Here is a 21,313-nt window from a genome sequence, read left to right as displayed (position 1 = left end):
GAGGAAGCTTGCTCAAGTTTTTCAACAGAGAATTTTATCGTCTTACTCAGGATTTCTTGGGGAGACCCCAAACAAATAGTGATACAAGCCTTATAAACATATAAATGTTCTTCTTGGAAAAATTAGACCCTTTGTTTATATCAAGGTAGGACATTATTTGAGTGAGTGATGGGATTTACAATATGAAGGCTGAGGATCACTTAATTCATGCCTCAGTTCATTCAGACATATAATCTTCCTCAGTCATAGGTTAGTTCATCTTTGATAATGGCCAGGCATAAGAGACCTACACCAGTAAATACTTATATCAATAATTTTCCAGTACTCCAGGATTAGGAAAATTCTTATTAAGAAGATGCATCTTAATATGGAGCCAGCAATGATACTATCTTCTAGAACTACAACTTTATATTTAAACAAGAGAGCTGGGCAAAAATGTTCTCATCACCCTGGAAGAAAAATTTTCCATTTGCAAGTTTCACAATACAGAGCATCACTAACCTTTGCTAGATGGTCTTCCTTCTCTGTTTTCACACCAAATCTTGAAATACTAGTATTATTCAAGCTTGAACTATGCATTAGCTTTTTCACACCACTGATCTGTGTCATAAGCTGTTGCTTTTTCTTTTTCTCTCTGTCCTTCTGTGTGGGAGAGGGAATCTCCACATCATTCTGCTTGTCTGTGTGGATAAAAGGCAGAAACGAAAGCATAACATTTAATAAACATGAGCAATTGGATCCAAATTTGCCGTTCTGTAAATTATGGGTGGTAAACCTATTGTGTTCCAAGTGTTAGGCTCCAGCTTCACTCTTCATCATTGTCTATGCTGTTTAGGAAGTTAAGGTACCTCTGCTGTGAATGGAAGGACTCCATCCTGTGGAAAGCACTGGTATACAGCAGAGGGCTGGTGGAAAGGAGTGGGAAACTAATCTTTACATGTAGCCCTCCAACCACCACAGTTTGGGAAAAACAATCCTGATTAATCCTCTGGAACCCTAAATTTTCAGTTGCATTAGAAATGCCCCAGTTTCTCTCTTCTTCCCCCACTTGCCACCTCAGCTTACTTCGGATGCTGCAAACCGAGTTCAAAGTGAAAAAGTAGTTTCACTCAATTTATTTAGCAGCAGGGAAAGGAGGAGGCAGTATCTGGCCCTTCTCTATTAAGGCTCTGGAAAATGTAAATAGCTTCAACCTCTCTCAGCTTTTGTGTTCCTCTGCATTATAGGTTTTGCCACTATGACCACACTCTGATGTTGATTGGACATGCATGTCCCGGTTTTAATCTCTGAAATCTTAGCAGGTATGCTACTGAGTGCCTTCTAATGCTGTTCTGGAGGGTCTCCCAGTCCTCCAAAGCAGCTTTCCAGGAGACACAGCGGGCTGCAACAGGAAGAAATCATTGCAAAGTTTGCTTCCCTGATCTTTCCTCCCATGTTGCGTGGAATTCTCTTAAATGCTGATCTGGATCTAACCTAGTATATATGCAGCTTTGGGGGAAAATTCAGTATTTTCTGTCTAAATATTTAACATGAATATGGCAGCTATTTAACCTTAAGAATTAGAAGAACCTGCTTATTCAAAATAGCTTAAATCATTTATGCCATCTACCCAGTTACTGTTTAGCTATTTCATATTAATTATTTTAAATCAAGACAATGAATGTTGACAGATTTATTTGTAATGATTAAGAATCAATGGTGGATCTATGCAATGGATTAATTCAATGGACAACATTAATGGAGGTAATTTTGATCTCTGGGAGGGGTCCAGAGTGGGCTTCAAATGTGGTGGAAATGTCCTGTATTGTTCTGTTGTTGAATGGCAAGGCCTCAGGGTGGGAGGATATGCAAAGAGGATTAGTGTCTGTTTAATTAGCCATCATTGTCTGCTAGAAAACACTGACCCTTGGTGGTTTTTCATTTACATTTTACTGGGTCTTGATTTTAGTGTTTTCCAAGACTGGTAGCCAAACTTTGCTAACTTTAAGGATTTCTTCTTTCCTGTTGAAGTTGTCTTGGTGTTTGTGGATTTCAATGGCTTCCCTGTGCATCCTGACCTGACATGGTCCAGAATTTCAGGGTTTTCAAATAGCATTTTATGACCAATACACAGATTAACATGGAAATCACTCCTCCCTACCCAGGGTCACACAGTATGTATATGTATGTGTGTGTGTTCGACTTCACATCTGATACATCAAATTGGTACATTTTGGGTAACTATGGTTAGCCCAAAGTTTGAGAGATGAAGAGACTATACCTATGTTGTTGAATGTGGACGAACTTAGACAAAAGTATTAATAGTTGCATTGGTTTAGGAAGGTATTGAAATTACAAAAAAACAACAACATTCTTTACTTATAATTACAAAATCAGCACTCTAGCAGAGTGTTTAAAATGGATGGAGAAATTTTGTTTTGGGGAAGCGGTTACTGGTTTTAGGAAGAGTATTATGGTTTCTTCGTCACTGTTATATGTTCTTTAAATAACACAAGAAAACCAATTCAAATGCTAACATAAAAAAGGAACAGCAGCATTCAAACAAAATATGGGCTAAGCAGGTCTAGCAGTGGAAACCAGATGGAAATGGGCTGTGGTGGATGTCACTTTCACCCTCATAACCAGCTAAAATGAATAACTCTAAGCTCCTCCTAACTGCTTTCTGAGCTATGGAGAGCATAGATGGTTGCTAAGCAATAGCTTGCAAGATTTTCCATCATCTCCACCAGCTCTATGGTCCTATACTCCTAAGTCTTACTTATCACATTTTCTTCTGTTCAAAGGTGGTATATGTATCTATAAAGGTAAAGGTAAAGGTATTCCCCATTGATGAGGTTGTCAAGTTGTGTCTAACCATAGGGAGCGGTGCTCATCTCTGTTACTAAGTCAAAGAGCCAGCATTGTCAGAGACAACTTTGTGATCATGTGGCCAGCATGATTGCACAGAAAGCTGTTTACTTTCCCACCAGAGTGGTACCTATTTCTCTACTTGTATTTGTATATTTTCAAACTGCTAGCTTGGCAGAAGCTGGGACTAGTGATGGGAGCTCACCCCATCATACAGCACCCGGGCCTCAAAGTGCCAACTTGCTGATCTTGCAATCAACAGAATCAGCATCTTAACCACTTGAGCCACCACATCCCTCATGTGTATCTATATCTATATATTAAAACTATCAAAATAATTTTTAAAAATACTCTCCCACATAGTCTGTTTTATTTATTGCCTCACTCTTGAACCATTTCCTTCCATCACATGTGTAGGCATGATAAGGGTTAATTCCTGAGTTGTGTTGATTTTATGGCAATCTATAAAGTATTGCTACATTTATGATTTCATGGCAACCTATGTGATTTGGTTCCAGGGCTTTCTCATTTTCCTTTAGTGACACAATTCTTTCAGGACATTGGTGATTGTTTGCTCAAGTTCAACAAACTTTTTGAAGTGGATTGTTCGATGAGAGAGTGGGCTGGGATCAGAAAGGGTAGACTGGAATTCCTATGGAAGAACCCTGCAGTGACTAGCCATGATTGCTAAATTCCTACTGACACTTACCCAGGAAGGTGTTTGAAATATATTCAGAAACTTGATTCCCTGATCGGCTCATTTCTGAAAGATGTGTCAGTTCCCGATTCAACATTCTCTTGAACTGTTGGTAATGAGAAAAATAAAAATAAAAATTAATATTTTCTTCTGAGTGATGTATGCATAATCTGCTGAACAGGGCAGAATAATTAACCCGTGTTAAAGCTATGCTTTCATGGATAAACTATACACATATAAGAAACATTTTCTAGACTGCTATGTGGAATTTAGGGTACGGTGCTGTCAGTTTAAGGCAAGAAAAAAGTCATTTTAGATATATTTCAGTTCACTCTTTTGATAATATATCAGTTTTTGCTTTCATACCTTATAAATCTTTTACAAACTGCTATCAAATAATATCTAACAGGCATTTCCTCACATATGCTATAAAGGCAATTTCAATTAATATCAATTTCTGTCAGACAAAAATGTAAAATTTGCACAATCTGTTTAAATTATTTTACACAAAACATAAACCTACTTTCTACTATAAACATAAAATGATGCATATAATGCTCACGTCATTCTGATAGTATGCCAATGTTATCCTGCACTTCGAATTATTCTGAATTAGGCATTTATATGTTCTTGACTATGCAATGATATAAATATAGTTCTGATGTATACTTAATTCTATATACATGGAACAAACTGAATTTGGCTATCTGCCTTTTTTAAAAAAAACCCACCTTGATGTATCCCCATGATACAGATAATAAATAGTTTACTTCAGGCATTTTGGAAGGCTCTGCACACCAATAACAAACCAAATAAAAAAAATCCCCTTTGAAGAATTCGCTGTTCAGGGAGAGGAACCCTTGAGAAGAAGGATACTCCAATTCCTTAGTTAAGTAAAAAACGACTATTTGTAATAGTCTCTTCCAGTAATCATGGCTGCTTGTCACTCCATGACAAGAGTGAGGTTTTTGTATTCCAGTTTTGCAAGATGACGATAAAGACTTTTTCATTGGCAAAAAACAAAGATGATGTGAATGATTGAGGAGGATTGCACGAAAGAGCGAGTGCTAATCCAAATGTTTCCAGTAAGCTGTCTTGAAGCCCTTGTGCATTATGAATAGAACAGGTAACTTAGCTGCCTAAAGGGGGTATCCCAGTCCAGATTAGTAATCCTTTGCTGAACGCAGCAAAGAAGAAATGATGACTGCTTTTGTAGGCACTGCTGGCTTCAGCAATACAGCTATCTTTTCAAAAGGAAGATTGAAATTAAGGAAGATCCAGGCATATTTAAAGATGTTCTCTTCCTCCCCAAAATCATTGTACTGTATTGCCATTCTGGAAAATCCCTTCTCGCTCACTCATTTGGATCTTTAAGACTAACTTTAGCAAATAACAGTAACATTTTTTCCTTCACTATTAAAACTGAATTTCTTTATATACTAAAACTCCAGATCAAATGAATATAATCTAATGCTGTTCTTGCATGTGATAAAACAAAAGTTTATTTTCAAATGTTCAATTAAGCCATATCAAATAGTTTTCCCTGCTGCAATACACAGAGAATATGGCAAGCTCTGTTGTATTGGTAGAGCAAAATTCAGCGTTACATCCATCTGCTGATCTCTAAATGAAATAGTTACTCATAATCTCTTATTTTATACAAAATGCTGACTTCTAAAGAACTAGCTAATTCAAAGCCATGTCTCCTCCCACACTGACATAAGAATCCAAGCAAAGATCCCTCTATACAGTTACATGAATCAGGAATAAACAATCACTACAATGAATCTTATTCACATAGCTGTCTTTCTGCCTCCCCCAATTTCAGAAAACTCCTAAAAAAAATGTAGATTTGTATTTCCCCCCTGAAAAACAGATTATTATTTTTTTTTAAAAAAAGAAGCTAATATTGTTTTAGAAATTTGCATTTCCCCGTTCCCCCCACCCAAGAGTTCATATACAGCTGGTCCTGAGACTATCATGGCACCATGGCAACAGTAGCACCACGTAACAATCTGCTTCCTTTACTGTAAAGCTTCCTTTCTGATTATTGTCATGCAGCCATAATGGCCCTGTCATAGGTATTCCAAAAGCATTTTCACACACTGAAGCATATTTCAAAGATTGAAAGGGGGAAAGATAAAACAGACCTGATAATACTGCATTGCCTTCACTTATGACAAAAGATGGCTATTTAGTGGCTCAGACTTGCATGACACAAACTTCTAAGGAAGCTCATGATGTGCTTGAGTACCCCCCTTCAAAAGATGTCACAATCTATATCGTGATAGAATGAGTATGACCTATAAAGTTATACTTTAAACTGTGTTCAGATTTTTTCCCATTCATTTCTTTACAGCACCATAAATTCACACTTGTACCTTGAACCAATTAGCTGCTATATTAATAATTTTTATACTGGTGTTTAACTGAATCCACAAACTAGGTCTGCATCTGCATTACAGTAATAATGCAGTTTGATACTGCTTTAACTCCCATGGCTCCATGCTATGGAATGCTGGGATTTGTAGTTTTGTGAGATATTTAGCCTTCTCTGTCAGAGAGCTCTGGTGCCAAAACAAATTACAAGTCCCAGGATTCCATAATGTACAGCCGTGGTAGTTTAAGTGGTATCAAACTGCATTATTTCTGCAATATGGATGCAGTCGTATTCTCTCTATCAAGGCAGGTCTATTCTGGTTATTATTTATTTTTTAAAAATCATTCTGGACATGAGAGATAGTCTCAGTCTCTATACCAACACTACTGTTGTGTTGTTTTATAACAGTGGCCTATTCACACTACATAAACAGGATGGAAGTTTTGAAAAAATAGCATGGAGTGACATGGAGTGTTGCAGCCTATGTAAATGGTGAGTTACTGCTCCTGGAAAAATGGTAGTCCAGAGAGTCTGGAGGAATTAATAGCCACTTAAAAAAAAAAAGCCAGCCTGAAGCCCCCATGAACATCCAGGTCTGCACTTTTCTGATCAATTGATAAATATTGATGTTTAAGATACAGTCCCCCATTCATATCCACGATTCCTTATCCACAGATTTAATCATCCACAGCTTGAAAATATTCAATATATATATATATATAAATCCCAAAAACCAAACCTTGATTTTGCCATTTTATATAAAGGTCACAATTTTACTATGCCATTCTATATAATGGGACTAGAGTATTCATGGATTTTGGTATCCAAGGAGGGTCTTGGAATGAAACCCCAGTGGTTACTGAGGTGCCAATGTATATGAATATGTTCATTATGCTGATAATATGTAGGGAGACTTCTGGTAGTATTATACAGAGGAATAACATGCAACACAGTTGGCCAACTAAATTTATATGTAAATGGGCTTATGGCTAGTCTAGAAAAGCCTGTCTTAAAAAAGATTACACAGTAATGGAGACTGACCACTCATTACTTCTAAATTGTAGTTCTAATGATCTGAGTCTTTGCTTTTTCCAAACAGCCAGAACCATTACTAATCACAGCAAAAGGAAATTTGAGATATTCCAGAGCTGAAGTGGTTGCTGTGATTTTGAAACAGCACCTAGTCCTGCTAGGGCAAATTAAAGGATTTGCTCAGTAACCATTAAGTGCATTGCCAAATGACATGAAACAGCCATTTTATACTTATGACAGCAGGGGATTCACTGCTGAGGAGATTTTAGCTATATGACAGGGCTAAACTCTTTGGTCCACAGTGCTACAGCTTACGTTAATTTCTGAAATGGCTTATAGAGGGAGGACTAGCTTGCTATTGATTCCCCTCCCAGCTGAGAAAACGGAATGTTTTATAAACATATTAGCTGTAAGATCAGCATTGTGACAGAAAGCTCCATTACAGAAAATGTGTTACCTCTCCATTGCTCTTTCATAAGAAAAGCAAGTGTCAGAATCTGATCACAGAAAACCTAGAGTTTTAAGCTGTTCTGGCCTCTCACTCAACTGCCTTCAGTTACTGGCCTGGTATGGGCTTCAACTGGTATGGGCCAGTCCCATTTAATCTTTTGCCAACCCACTTTTCTCACAGCTTTTAAATGTCCCACTTTCTATCTCCTTCCTCCACTCTCCCCCTTTGTCCTTAGCTTACTTCAATTCCTGCAAACTGAATATGAAGTGCAAAAGGAGTTTGTAGTGAATTCATCAAGAGGGAGAGATGCAGAGGGGGGCAGAATCTTGCCCTTTCTAGTAGGCTCAGACAGAAACAAACTACTGCAGCTTCCTCATTACTAATGCTTTTCATCTTGGCCATGCTATGGTATTGCTTGGCCACACATGTCTTGGCTTTCATCTAGGAGGTGTTGGAGGGTATGTGCTAGAGTAAACCCATGGAATAAGTTGTTGAATGGTAAATCAACATGTATATAACTCCCATTAATTCAGAGTTCTACTGTAGTTAGAACTCACAGCAGGATTCAGGCCACTGTTTTCTAGAGTTTCAGTTTGAACATCCAGAAACAATAACATCAGCCGTAGCTACCATATCCTAGTAGGGTTCTCATTAGAGCCTGTTACTTTTTTTAAAAAAAAATGCAACCCCAGAATCCACAAGCCAACACAACTAGTTTTAGATATATCTGAATCTAGAGTGGGATACAGGCCACCTTAGTTTGCTGCGCAAGGGAGCCAGAGCGGACAAACTGCACGGCTCCATCGTGCAGCAAAAAGAACCCACAAAAAGTGGGTTCTTTTTGCGGCACCGTTGTGACTCTGTAAGGCACCAATGGTGCACTTGCGGCGTCATAAAGGCGCTGAAACGTGCGCATGCTAGGCGTCCGTCACGTGCGAGGGGCGTCTGAAAGCGCTGCCCCTCACACGTGACGATGGTGTCCCATATTGTGAGTCCCTGGAAGATAAAAGCTTAGCCCTAGCATTCATGTATGAACAACAAGCTTTTGTGTTTGAGATGAAATATCAGCTTTGAGATGAAATATGAAGTGTGAATATGATGAAATATGAAATGTGCTAATCTAAAAGATACTCTGTCATATTTGGTGGACATGTGAAGAGGCAAAAAAATATTGGATCCAAATCCATCATATAATGAACAAAATCTTACAGATTAATATAGAACTCAAGCCTGAAATCTTTTCACTGAATATGATAGATGAGCAATTAAAGAAAAAGTATGGATGCACTGTATGAATGGTATTGCATGTGTTAATGGCAGCAGGAATGGTGTATGCAAAATCATGGGACAAAAAAAGAGATGAAATATGAGCAACAATGTGTCTGCATAAAATCTATCTTTCTTCTAGCAAGCCAATGACTACATAAATGTGCAGCAGATTATACTCCAGTTAGACTGTCAAAAGTAGCCTTTAAAATTGACTGCCAGTATTATAAAAAGTGGAAGCTGTAGAAGCACCATCACATGGATGAGGGTTGCTTCTGGTGTGCGTCACTCTCCTCCTGGCTCATGGTGGGTTTACTTAGGAATATGTCACAAGATATGGGCAGGGGAAGGTGTGAATGATGCTCAGCGTTAAGGTCATGAATCCCAGCTGTGTGGGCACTCAAGGGAATGATTCTCAGCTCATGAATCTCATTTTGGACACACATCAATGGACTGGTATAACATCTATATCTGTATCTGTATCTATCTCTATTTCTGTCACTCTGTATAAAAGAATACTAGAATGTGAATTCTGAGAACTGAACAAAATAACTTTGCTGAACACAATTTGGTCTTGATCCCAGATGTATAGTTTGAAAACATAAATAAAAACATTTAAACTAGGTATCAATAGGGCAAAAATGACTTTTCTTCACTTTGTCTAAAATCTGGAGAACGAAATTCACTCAGGCTTTAAATCTGTAGTGAGTAAGTGCCTTCAGCTATGGTTTGAAAACTTGGCTATCAATAAGGTAAAACTGCCCCCAAGCTTTCAATGACAGCAGATGAATAGCCATCCCTCAAAAAAGAGCAGCTGAAGGGCTATCTCAATTCCCTTCCCTCAGTTCCTTGAAGATGTATGTGGCCAATTTAAGTGACAACCCAAGGAACATCAAACAGTGTAACTGAGAAAAATAGGCATGATTTAGTCTCATTGAACTTAGTAGAGAAGAAACCCAGCTGAGCACAAGTTCTATCCATTTCACCAGTACTTAGATATACCTTAACTTTTTGAGAACTGTGCAGATTGTGCTATTCAGCAGTACTTTTGAACTTAAAGAGGGAACATCCTGGGAAGGATACATTAAGGCCCCGCTTCATAAAATGAAATTCGATGAATTTTGAAATACCTGTTGCATCAAAAAACCAAACCAAAACAAAAAAACCCCTCAATTGGGCCAGCAACATTAAATGTGACTTCATTCACATCCAGTGTAAATTGCACACACAGCTGATACTGTAACAGTGTGCAAATTTCTGGAGCATTGATAGATCTCAAACAGTCCAGAGAAAGGCAGTCATGTCAGCAACATGGATTCATATTGTATTTCACGCATAAATCCATTAATGCTAAGTGTAATTTTCTGTAAACATTTGTCACACTAAATCAATAACGGTGTAAGGAAAAGCAAATGTATTGCATCAGAACAACAGAACACGACCAATATTTTGGTTTATGTTATTTTTCCTGAACAACAACAACAAAAACTTGCATGCTTCAAGAGACATTAACCTTTTAGTTATTATTTCTTGCTCACAGAGAATTAGATTAAACTGCATTTAATCAAGGTAGTAAAATAATGTCAAGATACTGCATCCATATAGTGATTTATAAGGTCATACACCATGTGCATCTGAATAGTCAATGTGAACACAAAGGTGCAAAAAACAGATCCCACTTTTCATGTTATGCATATTTGCAAACCAAGTAGACCAAATCTATAAAAGCTTATACTTATTCTATCTGTGCGCTGCCTTGCATCCCCTTGGGGAGAAAGGTGGCATATAAATGAATTAAAATAAAATAAAATAAACATTTAGTTTCAAAGGTGTTACAAGATCCCTTTGCATTCTAATTGATGTTACCCAATATTGAACAATTCTTTAGCTACTAGTTTCGCTTATTGTAAGAACTGTTGAGTATGATGGTGCCTCTGTTGTTTTTAAGACATCCTACTGATACTCCTGAGTCCTGACTAGAGTAGATTCATTGAAGTGATGGGGTTCAGTAGGTTTGCTCTAGTTACAAAGTACCAATAAAAGTCAGCCCATATTGATTATAAATATTTCAAACCTTTGAGAAACACTTCTTCAGATTTGCATTAAAGCCAGTTATATTTTCATTTCTTATTTCTGCAGGGCTTTTCTTTTAAAAATATTAATATTTTATATTTACAGTAATAGGCATCTCTTTCCCTTCACTCACTGGACAAAGAGCAATTTAACTGGCAACAGGTGAATGATGCAAGCCAAAATAAATGATAGAAAGCCAACTGCAGCGTATCCTTCAAAAAGAGAACATTCTGTGCAGCATAGAACTTCTTATGCATTTTTGTACAACTGACAGAAGAGAAAGGTTGGTTCAGATAGATGTTTACACAAAGTGTGCAGACACATCTACATCTACAGCCTACTAAATGAAGGGAAGAACTCTTCTCCAGGAAGCTTAAAGAGGCATTCTACAGACTGCCAAAAGGGAAAGAGAGTGTTCAACAGTTGTCTGACCCCTTAGAAGAGGAGTCCCTCCATTCTTTCAGGAGCTGGCATGCCTGGACAGATGTGGTCTCATAATAAATCTAGCCAAAATATGTTTGATTAAACAATATTTATGTGGAAAATTCAATAGGTTTTGAAAAAGCACATCAGAATTGTAGGTCACAATAAGTGGATGTATGTACTGTCAGGGATGATGGGAGTTGTAGCTCTTCACCTCTGGCTCGAACTCACCACCTTGTTACGCACCGGCGCTGACCAGTTTTGGCCAGTGGTTAAAGCTTTGCTCTAAAGCAGCAGAGTTACAGAGAATAGGCTGAAGACCCTGACAAACTCTCCAAGCCTTCTCACTCTTGCTTCCACAGAAGTCTTCACACTTCTTCAGGATCCAGCTGGCTCTTGTATCTTCACCCAAGACACCAGACAACTCAGTAGTCTTATATAAAAGATATACTTTATTCTACTATATACAGCTCCAAAACTATCCAATACTATTACCCACTACTACCCACAAAATACATTGGGATTCATAGCCACTATTATAGTCATTGGATAATACCACCCACTCTTGTCTGTTTCCACCCAGTGGGCGTGTACATCCATTTTCATTGGTTCTCTTGGTTCAACCCACAATTAATGATTTCATCATCTCAGCCTTGACCACTTAACAATTCTCAGGTGTGTTCAATTATCCACTTTGCATTTCTGTCCTTGGCATTTAGGACTTGCTAATTCCATTACCTTTTACACCTGTGTGGCTCCTAATTGCTTCTGCTGAGTCACCCTGACTCTCACATACATGTTTTATTTCATTCACTGTATATCCCATGTTGCATTTTCCTTAACATGTACATGTTCCTAAACTATATAGAGAAAGAAAAAAAATTGCATGTTGCTGACTGGAGCATGTGCACTTTCTATACCTTTTTCTTGTATGCAACCACAACTTAATTTAATTTCATGTGATTTATTTCAAAGTAGGGTGGTGTTTTTGTTCTTTTACAAGATTTCAGCTTTCAATTAATTTGACTAACTACGAGCTGAAACTGTAAACAAAACTGCTGAGAACTAAGTGAGAAATCCTTTTAAGTAAAATGCACAGGATCTGTTGGCAAAAAGTAATATTTTCATACATATTGATCAGAACTGCAAGTGCCTTTAAGGCTTCTATCCTAAACCCACTCACCATGTAGTCAGTTTTAGTGAGTTTAGCAGGAATTATTTTTCAATAAACATGAACTTTGCATGGTATTACTTATATTTTAACAAACTAGCATTTGAAAACCTGCACAGAGGGGTCATACTGTGTGAATGGAAATATCATGGTATTCTAAATCTGGACTTAATTTTCAAGGAGGGTGCTTTGTATTTTCAAGTAGAGGACCAAATTGCCTTTCTTTTACTGCCTTTGGTTCAAGTCATCTCATGGCCTCTGGGGCTGGGGCCTACTTTTACCGTCTACACCCAGACCATTCCCTTGCAAACCAACATGTAAATTTTGAAACTTTAGGCTCATCAGGTTTCCTCTTTTTTTCACCTGCCTTTTCTCATCTTTACTTGATTAAGAAGCCTGTGAGTTTTGAAAGTTAGCAAGATAAATACTGGACAGTTTTGGTTAGCCTAACAAGGGTATCACCAAAATATGGACTTTAAGTTTAGATTATCACTGACTGCATAATTTTCTTTTACTGATAGTAGCATTTGTATGAATATTTACAATTGCATATATGCATTTACAAGTACAGTTTATAGATTTAGTTCAGAATAGTACCTTGCCTCTTTCACGATTCATTTATCTTGTTTGCTAAGTTGCACTACATCAAAATATCAAAAGTGAAAAATAATACTGTACACCTGAGTCTGGTTTTTTAGCTTAGAACATGGGCAAGTAATTCTTGTGTCTCTGACTATAGTGTCAAAAATGCTTATGCAGGTTATAATGCATAAGCGTTATATGCTCAAAGGTTTAATGAAAAAAGTCCAGAAATTCATAAAAAACATACAATCAAAGAAAATGTGTAATACTTATAAGAATGTTTCTTTTGATGTTTACAAAGGAAGTGGTCACACATCCAACATTCCTTAGAGTTCCGTAGCTTCTTTTAAATGCCATTCATTAAGTAACTGGGTCACTTCCTCAGAAGAGGGAACTAGGTGTACAAATCCAACCATATTTTAATAGAAAGTATACTTCAGGTGCACAAAACTAGAGAAGGTGTTTGTCCAAGAAAGTAGGATATACTATTACAATAGAGGTCTCCAACTGTAGAAATCCTGTTTGTTGAATAATTTCCACATTTTATTAGCAATCTCTGAACATAACCAATCACTCTAGCTGCACTTCAGTCCAATCTTTCAAAACAGAAACAAGTCAAACACACATCTTTTTCTGTCCCAGTTAGTAAAAATTTAGCTAAAGAGTGGTCATTCATATCAAACAGACTTTTCAAGTCAGGTATGGACAATTTTCTTTCCAGGTCAGGGGCCAGTTTCTTTCCTCTGAGGATTGGATGGGATGTCAAAAATGCAAAACAAGAAAGAAAGAAAGAAAGAAAGATAGAAAGAAAGAAAATAAATGCCGGGGGGGGGGGGGAGAATAACTTTTTTAAAAGGTGAATTGTCAATTCTGTGGGCTTCCAGAAGAATTTGTTCACTGCCTATAGCTTAAAAAATGGCAGTTCATAGGAATAGGGGGTGCAGAGTTCAGGAAAGCTGCCTCTGGGGACTGAGTGTGGTGTGAAAGCCACACTTTTCTATTTTAAATAAAAGACCAATCATTGTCCAGAGCTGTCAGTGTCCTAGGAAGAAGAGCTATAGCCCATAAAGCCTGTTTTTCCCAGTCTACAGAACTCCACGATAAAGAGTTTGAGTTAAGATCTTCCCCTCAGATATTGTAACCCTGATGACACCAACTTATTTCTTTTCATTTTTCTTTAAAAAGGGATACATGTTTTTACAAATCTAGAAGCATCCAGGTAACAAGCAAATCATTAAAATGCTAAAGCAGATTAAAAATAAAACAACTGCAGGAGATAAAACCTTATTTACAAGCACATGTAATTAAAGTCAATGGAATATAATGTGGTATAGATAAGTCTTTAACATATTTCTGAAGGTCAGAAAGTGGAGAGGGGGCCACATTGGAAGTGCCATTACAGTTGTAAACTATAGAGGTTATAGCCTTAAGCTAGTTTGTGGATGTTAGTTTACTGAGTTTTATTGATCATCTAATTTACAAGTAAACCTGGTAAGGCTTAGACTAGATGCCAGGCATGGGAAATAAATTCATATCAAATTTTATATTTTAATTTTTAATGTACATAAAATAAAATGTGTAACAGGTATATATTAGGAAAAGAGCATGCCCAAATATGTGCAAATTTCCATGTGGGAAGTGGAGGAAGAGGATCTTCTAACCCAATAGAGATTTTTGGTTAGGATAAGAAAACTGGTAGAATTTTGAAAAATGAAGCAAAACTGATAGATTTTGACATCGCTGCCTGATGAATGAATACCAATCAAAGGCATAGGGATCTTACAGAAGTGAAAACATTTTTCTCCAGTTAATGTGTGTGCCTATATTCTAATAAAATTGCAAATAAGCCTTTCTGCTTTTCTCTACTACAATATCCATGAGTTTGATTGGGAAATTTAGGCTTTTAATTTTTTTAAAAAATTATAAAAGATTTAGAGGAAAACCTGCATTTAACAAAGGGGTATGTGTGTATTTTCTGATGCTGAATATGCCAAACTGGTTTGGGGAAATCTTATGCCATGCTGATAGCATTACAGGACAATTCAGCAGAGAGGGTTTGGGAGGTGGGTCTGACAGCTAGATTGGCAAGATTAGTATCTTACTGAGTTTTCAAAAATGTCCCCAAGACATCTTTGTACACTTTATTCTTCTGGCTGATTTGGACACTACCTACAATTTGTTGAGATAGATGCAACTTTGTTCGAAAGAGCAAAAAAAGATTTTCAGCCCATTTTCACACTGAGAATTCTGTCAGAGTAGTGAATTTGTTTTTCAGTAATCAGACAATCTCCACAGTGGGAACATTGTTCTCTGCTAATCTGGCAAGTGCATTTAAATGCATGTCCTAGTAAAAGTGTTAGTATAGAAGATCCTCTTGAGAAGGAAAGACAATGGAAAAGAGCATGTGGGAGAAGTTGGCATTGTCTGGTGACAGGTTGAGAAATCAGATTCTTGCTAATCCCACTAAATTCTTTATTTGGAACCATACTCCAACTTAAACAAAGAACCAGAACTTGTACACAGTTCCAAAGAGAACATCAACATCAGCTTACAAAGGGTGAGAGAATGTATGCTTGTACCTTACGGAGATTTATTTTAGAATTCTGGCTCAAGAACTAAAGCATCAAAAAGGTACAGTTCCCTGAACATCTGCTTCCAACATAATGATTCATTTTGTTCCCAAATTCATCATTTTACATTTGGGATCAAAAAGTGCTCTGCTGTTAGTGGTGAGATTTTTTCAAACTGAAATGAGACTATTTCTGATAATGATACAACAAATATATTTTCTGGGGAAAATAAACCAGAAGAGTGCAAAATAATGACATAATGAATAATATAGTAAAACCCCATTTAACATGAAGAATACGTGCCAGGACTGTTTGCTTATAATGGAAATGGTAGATAATCATGAATGCAATTTTTCTTATTTGAAATTAGCAACATAGACATTGCAGTGGCTGAAAACACCGTCAGAAGAGGAAAATTAATCAAGAGGGCCATTAGAAGGTGGTCCCAGATTGTAGTGCAAGGATGATGATGGACTTTCACCTTCTCACTTAAGGAAAACACTTTAAGCCTTTTCTTATGCATCTCTGAATTGCCAACATTATCACACTTGCGTCTGAGGCCATTATTAAATCAAACAAATATTTTACCAGGACAAGAGACTAATAGGCAGGTACTATACCACAAATCAGCACAGGACAGTATGCAAATATGATTAATGGCTGAGTAGCATACAGTCAATCAGTGCTGAACATAAGATAGCATGAGCAACAGGAGCAGTGCAAGGCACCATGAGGGGTCTTCATGAATGACAGAAACTGTGCTAAATGGGGTCTTACTGTATAATGATGAATTAACAACTTTTCCATGAAAAAATACTTTTACATGCCTCTAAGTTTGACCCTCAACCTATTTTGGATTATGTCAAAATCCATAATTTTGCCCCCCAAACCTGCCCTCAATTTGACTTACAGTCAATTACTTATCATCAAATATATTGGGTAATTGAAGAGCAAAATACCTTCCATTTTATAAAAACCTGGGAGAAAAGCAGCCTTTTGCTAAAACAAAGTCCTTTGCCTTCTTTTATTAATGGTTACTGAAGTTCTGATGGGGGCTTTCAAAACTATGATTCTTCTTCTTCTGAACAACAATTAATGTTTTCCAATGGCAGTAGTGAGACAATCACTAGTTCAGTGACCACAAAACCTATCAGCAACTCTGGCTATAATGTACACCAATTGACCCAAATTACAATTAAATAAATTGGTTGCATTACCTAGAACTACAATAATGTAACCGTGAAGGAAATAACACAGTTCAGGTATTATCTAAGGGAACATTCCTGAACCTCAGTATAAAACAATACCATACATCTGCACACTGAATTTATTGATAATAATTTATTACCAATTTGGTATTATTACCTATTATTAATAGGCATGCCTCTTTGATAAAGTTCAGGATTTTATAGTCACTAATCTGATCTAGCGCATGTTTACCTTGGAACTTTTATAAGGCTACTACAAATTTAAAGAAATCTATTGATACTTATGGAGCAGTTCTGATTACTACTTAGAATTCTTTTTTATAGGAACAGCCATAATTGCTTTGGTACACTTCTCATAGCCAACCAGCTGATCGGAGCAGGCAGGGGGAATACTATATAGAAGATATAAATTGGGACAGAATTTCCTGATTCACAGTTATTATCTTACATGTTAAAAACAAATGGGTCGGAAATAGTTGGTTTTCTAACTGTCTGACCAAGGTGTAACACAAGTTAGTCACTGGGTATTTTGAAATTTATATTAAACAAAGGAAGTTACAGTAAACTGAAAAGCCAGAACAGCATGGCACACCTTAAGGGAAACATCACGTACCAAGTGAGCAAGACCTAGAGCTGGCAAACTCATAATAGGATACCCCTCCTTTCCCAATATGGACATTGTTCAATGAGGCACATAGGCAGCTGGCAGACATCCAGGAGTTACCTCAAGAATTTACATTAGTGCCCTCATGTTTAGTTTATTTAGCTTCCTAAAAGCAAGGCGTGACCTTGTGTGTTTTGTGTGACTGAAATCCCCTTTTGAAATGAAAGTTCTGTATACACTAATAGATTTTAGTTTACAGATAACAAAAGACAATAAAATCTCTAACAAGACAGCTAAACTGCCAACCGTTTAGCAAGTGCCTACGTGAGGGAGGGATGCATACTCCTTGGGTCATTTAAGTGGATCTGAAAAACCCATTCTGTACTGTTTTGCCAAGGCCACTGCTCACTTTACTTTAGTTGAACCAAACATTTCATAAATAAAAGAGATGATGACATAAATAAAAATGGAAGACATGCACAGTCTCTAGACAACACAATATACAAAACTGTGGCCTAGGCAGAGGCTAAATGGGGTTATTAAGGACTTCAACAAACAGTGCACCTTGGTTGTCCAGCACAACAGAAACTTATTGCCCTAGTTGAATAAAGTATCAATTTTATGTCTGATAAATTTATCCCAGACTTTGGGAATATCTAGTTCAAGGTGACCAGTTATTTGCTAAGTAACTCCTCCTTTCCTGTAACAAGGCTTCTAAAATTGATTTGCTACGTAGAGCACTAACTAATTCAGGGCTTGAGAACAACTAGTTAAATTTAACTAGTCTTTACTGGTTGTTAACTCATTTCTCCCTTCTTCCAACAAAGCTTAACAAGCACATTGACTTGTGTACTACAGTACTGAATTATCAGGAAGCAGACCTTTAAACAATATTGAACAACTTGCACACCTACTGAAATTCTTACCCCCACAGTATTACTGAAGTAATGCCTTCATTTTTTATAATATGAAGACGAGTTGAAGATTATCTATTTCTTGAAAGTCTTACTACATGAGGTAATAGGTTAACAGGGTTCTGTGATTCAGTTTCTAGCAAAGATGGGGGAACAGTCATCTGCCTCATGCCTGTGTTAATTTCCAAGAAAAATAGCACTTCTGCAAAAAGCGTTCCCGAACAATAATCAGGCTGTAAGATTGTTTGTGGATAGAATTCTAAAATTCAAATGAGCAATACCAAAACAAATTAGGGTCAGAATATTCATTAACACAAAGATAATCAAGAAATATATTGTAAACAAATAGCCAATAGCAACAGCAAATATGTTGACTTGTATTTTACAGCTGAGAGGGACTGACAAAATTTATGAAACTGATACATGTCCAAACCACAGTATAGAAGCATACTGCCTTTATATAAACACATATAAATTTTTGTGGTTTGATCTTTTACGTATTTTTTCAACATCAGACCTCTCAACTGGAGAATGCCAGATTTTAAGTTCCTCATGTTCCTGCATAGTTATTTTACTTGCAAAACATTTGCATCTTGTTTACTGGAAGTCTTTTGCAAACTGAACACTTTCACTATGGTTCTCTTGCCCATATTCAAATGGTCTTTGGGGAACTGTTTTGAATAAAGACACTCAAAATCAGTCCTCTCTTCTTTGTCTACTGTTTTTGCAATGCTGTACTTTCAAAACTATGTCTGTCAGGAAGGAGACAGGAAATTCGAGTCACACTTACAACAGCTGTGCCATGCCCACTATCATTCTCAAATGACGTAGTTTGGGCTTCAGTGGCATAGGGCCAGGAACTTAGCAATAGCAGAGGTCAGGAAGATGGGTCACTGTTTATACAGCTTTTGCACTTGGGATCATGCTGGGTCTATTTGCTTTCTTCCCTTTTCTACTGTTTCTCTTTCCGTTCTTCTTTACTAATGGGGAGCTTGAAACATCCTGTTTTCAAAACATCAGACTGTTTTGCTATTACCAAATCTCTGAACAGAGGCCTTTGACGGAAGGAAGGCAGTTTATTCAGATAATTCACAGATGTGGGAAAACTTGACAATAGCTTAATTAATGAACTTCTTTTAAGAGGCTCCTTAAAAGTCTCAGAAAATCTCAATTCACCCTTTGCTTTCATGTTAAGTGCAAGCTGCATGACTCATCTCGAGTGTCAAAATCCTAAAAACCACAAGGGCACATCTTTTGATATCACAACGTAGTAGAGGGAAAAGTGGTAAATTGAGAGAAGCAAAGCCTTAGGGTGTATCTACACTGTAGAAACAATGCAATTGGACACCGTTTTAAGTGCTGTAGCTCCATCCTATGGAATCCTGGGATTTATAGTTTTACAAGACCCTTGGCCTTCTCTGCCAAAGAGTGCTGGTGCCCCACAAAACTACAAACTCTAGGATTCTGTAGGATGGAGCCAGGGTAGTTAAAGCTGTGTCAACCGCATTATTTCTACTGTGTAGATGCACCCTTTATTCCCTCCTCCCCCCTTTTAGATCATTAGTACTGAAGACTGAAAGTCAGATAGAAGGCTAAGTTCTGAAACAGACTGGCAGTAAGCACCGGCTTGGAGACAGCATGGCGTTTAGATAATGCACACCCTGATAATGCCCCCAAGCCAGCATCACACCATCCACCTGCCCAGATGGTGGGCAGTGCTGCAATGCTCTGGCAGTGCAGCGTTTATACTCCACAAGCAGCAGGAGCGGCGTAAAGCTGCTAAGGCAGCGGAAAGGGCGCCCTTTTGCTGGCAAATAGCCGGATCAGGGCCATGGCATGCAGTTGCCACAGCCCCGATCTGGAGCTCAAAGGGGGGCATTGTGAAGCCACCCTTTCAGGAGCGTCTGTTTCGGCCCCAAGTAAAGTCACTATGAAATACTCAACTTAATTTTTATTCCCATCTTTGCTAATAACACAATAATAACGTGTGTGTGAGTGTGTCTCTAACCTTTACTGTGTATGTCTCTAACTTTTACTGTGTGTAAAGTCATACAGACTTTACATCTTTATTTCTTTAAAAAAAACTCTGTTGTGTTGGTTATCAATATTTAAGGCTGATTCCACACTGCAGAAATAATCTAGGTTGATACCACTTTAACTGCCATGGCTCAATGCTATATAATTTTGAGAATTGTGTATTTGTGAGTCTTCTCAGTCAGAGAGCTCTGGTGCCTCAACAAACTACAATTCCCAGAATTCCAGAGCACTGAACAATGACAGTTAAAGTATTGCCAATCTGGATTATTTTTTGCAGTGTTAACGATACAGGTTAACGATACAGAAGAAAGCACAAGATGCTAACTTTCCCAGTGAAGTATGAGTTAAGATTACAGATTAAATTATTTTAAAAGTTTAAAAAATGTAATGTGTAATGTTTAATGTGTGTTTATAATTTATTTGATTTATAAGTGTTGAATAAATATTCTAAAAATAAAAAAAATTTAAAAAGTGATAAAAGAGTGCTAACACTAGGTATTGTAGCAAATAACATAGCATACAGGATATGAAGCAGGACTAAGAAGAAAACTTCAAAAGTCTGTGTGGAAACTGATACCTTTGCAAGTGGAGAAATATATTTTACTCTCCACAGCTTGCTTATTAGGTAATGCAATATTCAGGTATTAATAAGTGCACCAGAAGAATGCCACATATATAGCAAAAATGATTAAAAGATGGGGAACTGGGTTCCTGCATCAGCACTACAGAATAATTCACTTTCCTCTTCAGACAGACGTGAGCCATGTGTTCCATGGAACAGTGCCTGGGATCACAGCAGAGGTGGTGCCCGAAGCCACAGGGAGAAGGAGGGTGTGCTCTTTGTTAATCATCAGTATTCAGGCTACTAGCCAACTAAGGCGTGACTAGGCACAAAGACTTCACTCTTTAGCTGCAGCGGAAAAGAAGGCTCATTTGTAAGTTTACAGAGCTTAGGGACAATGAACTATTTCTTTAGAAGGAAAATCACAATCAGTTCCTAAACTGAGTACATTAAATAGGAATCAGTGAGACTTGCCAGGTGATTGGGTTAATGTCAT

At 37.4% G+C, this 21,313-nt stretch overlaps 1 protein-coding gene across 5 annotated transcripts in view; it reads right to left on the bottom strand.

Annotated features, from left to right (window-relative positions):
• Positions 1-21,313, bottom strand: part of PDE4B (phosphodiesterase 4B) — a 330,845-nt gene that overhangs the window by 12,210 nt on the left and 297,322 nt on the right. For all 5 annotated transcript variants that reach the window (XM_089515368.1, XM_089515370.1, XM_089515369.1 and 2 more), the window contains 2 exons: positions 3,557-3,650; positions 502-680 (listed from right to left, as the gene is read on the bottom strand). In XM_089515368.1, the coding sequence (XP_089371494.1) occupies positions 502-680; positions 3,557-3,650 (273 nt within the window). The remainder of the gene's footprint in view (positions 1-501; positions 681-3,556; positions 3,651-21,313) is intronic.

This window comes from Sceloporus occidentalis, unplaced genomic scaffold (assembly GCF_023333645.1).
Source record: "Sceloporus occidentalis isolate IW3139 unplaced genomic scaffold, rSceOcc1.0.p SCAF_3, whole genome shotgun sequence".
Lineage (NCBI taxonomy): Eukaryota > Metazoa > Chordata > Lepidosauria > Squamata > Phrynosomatidae > Sceloporus > Sceloporus occidentalis.
Note: the sequence above shows the minus strand (reverse complement) of the source record. Positions and strands in the feature narration are given on the sequence as shown.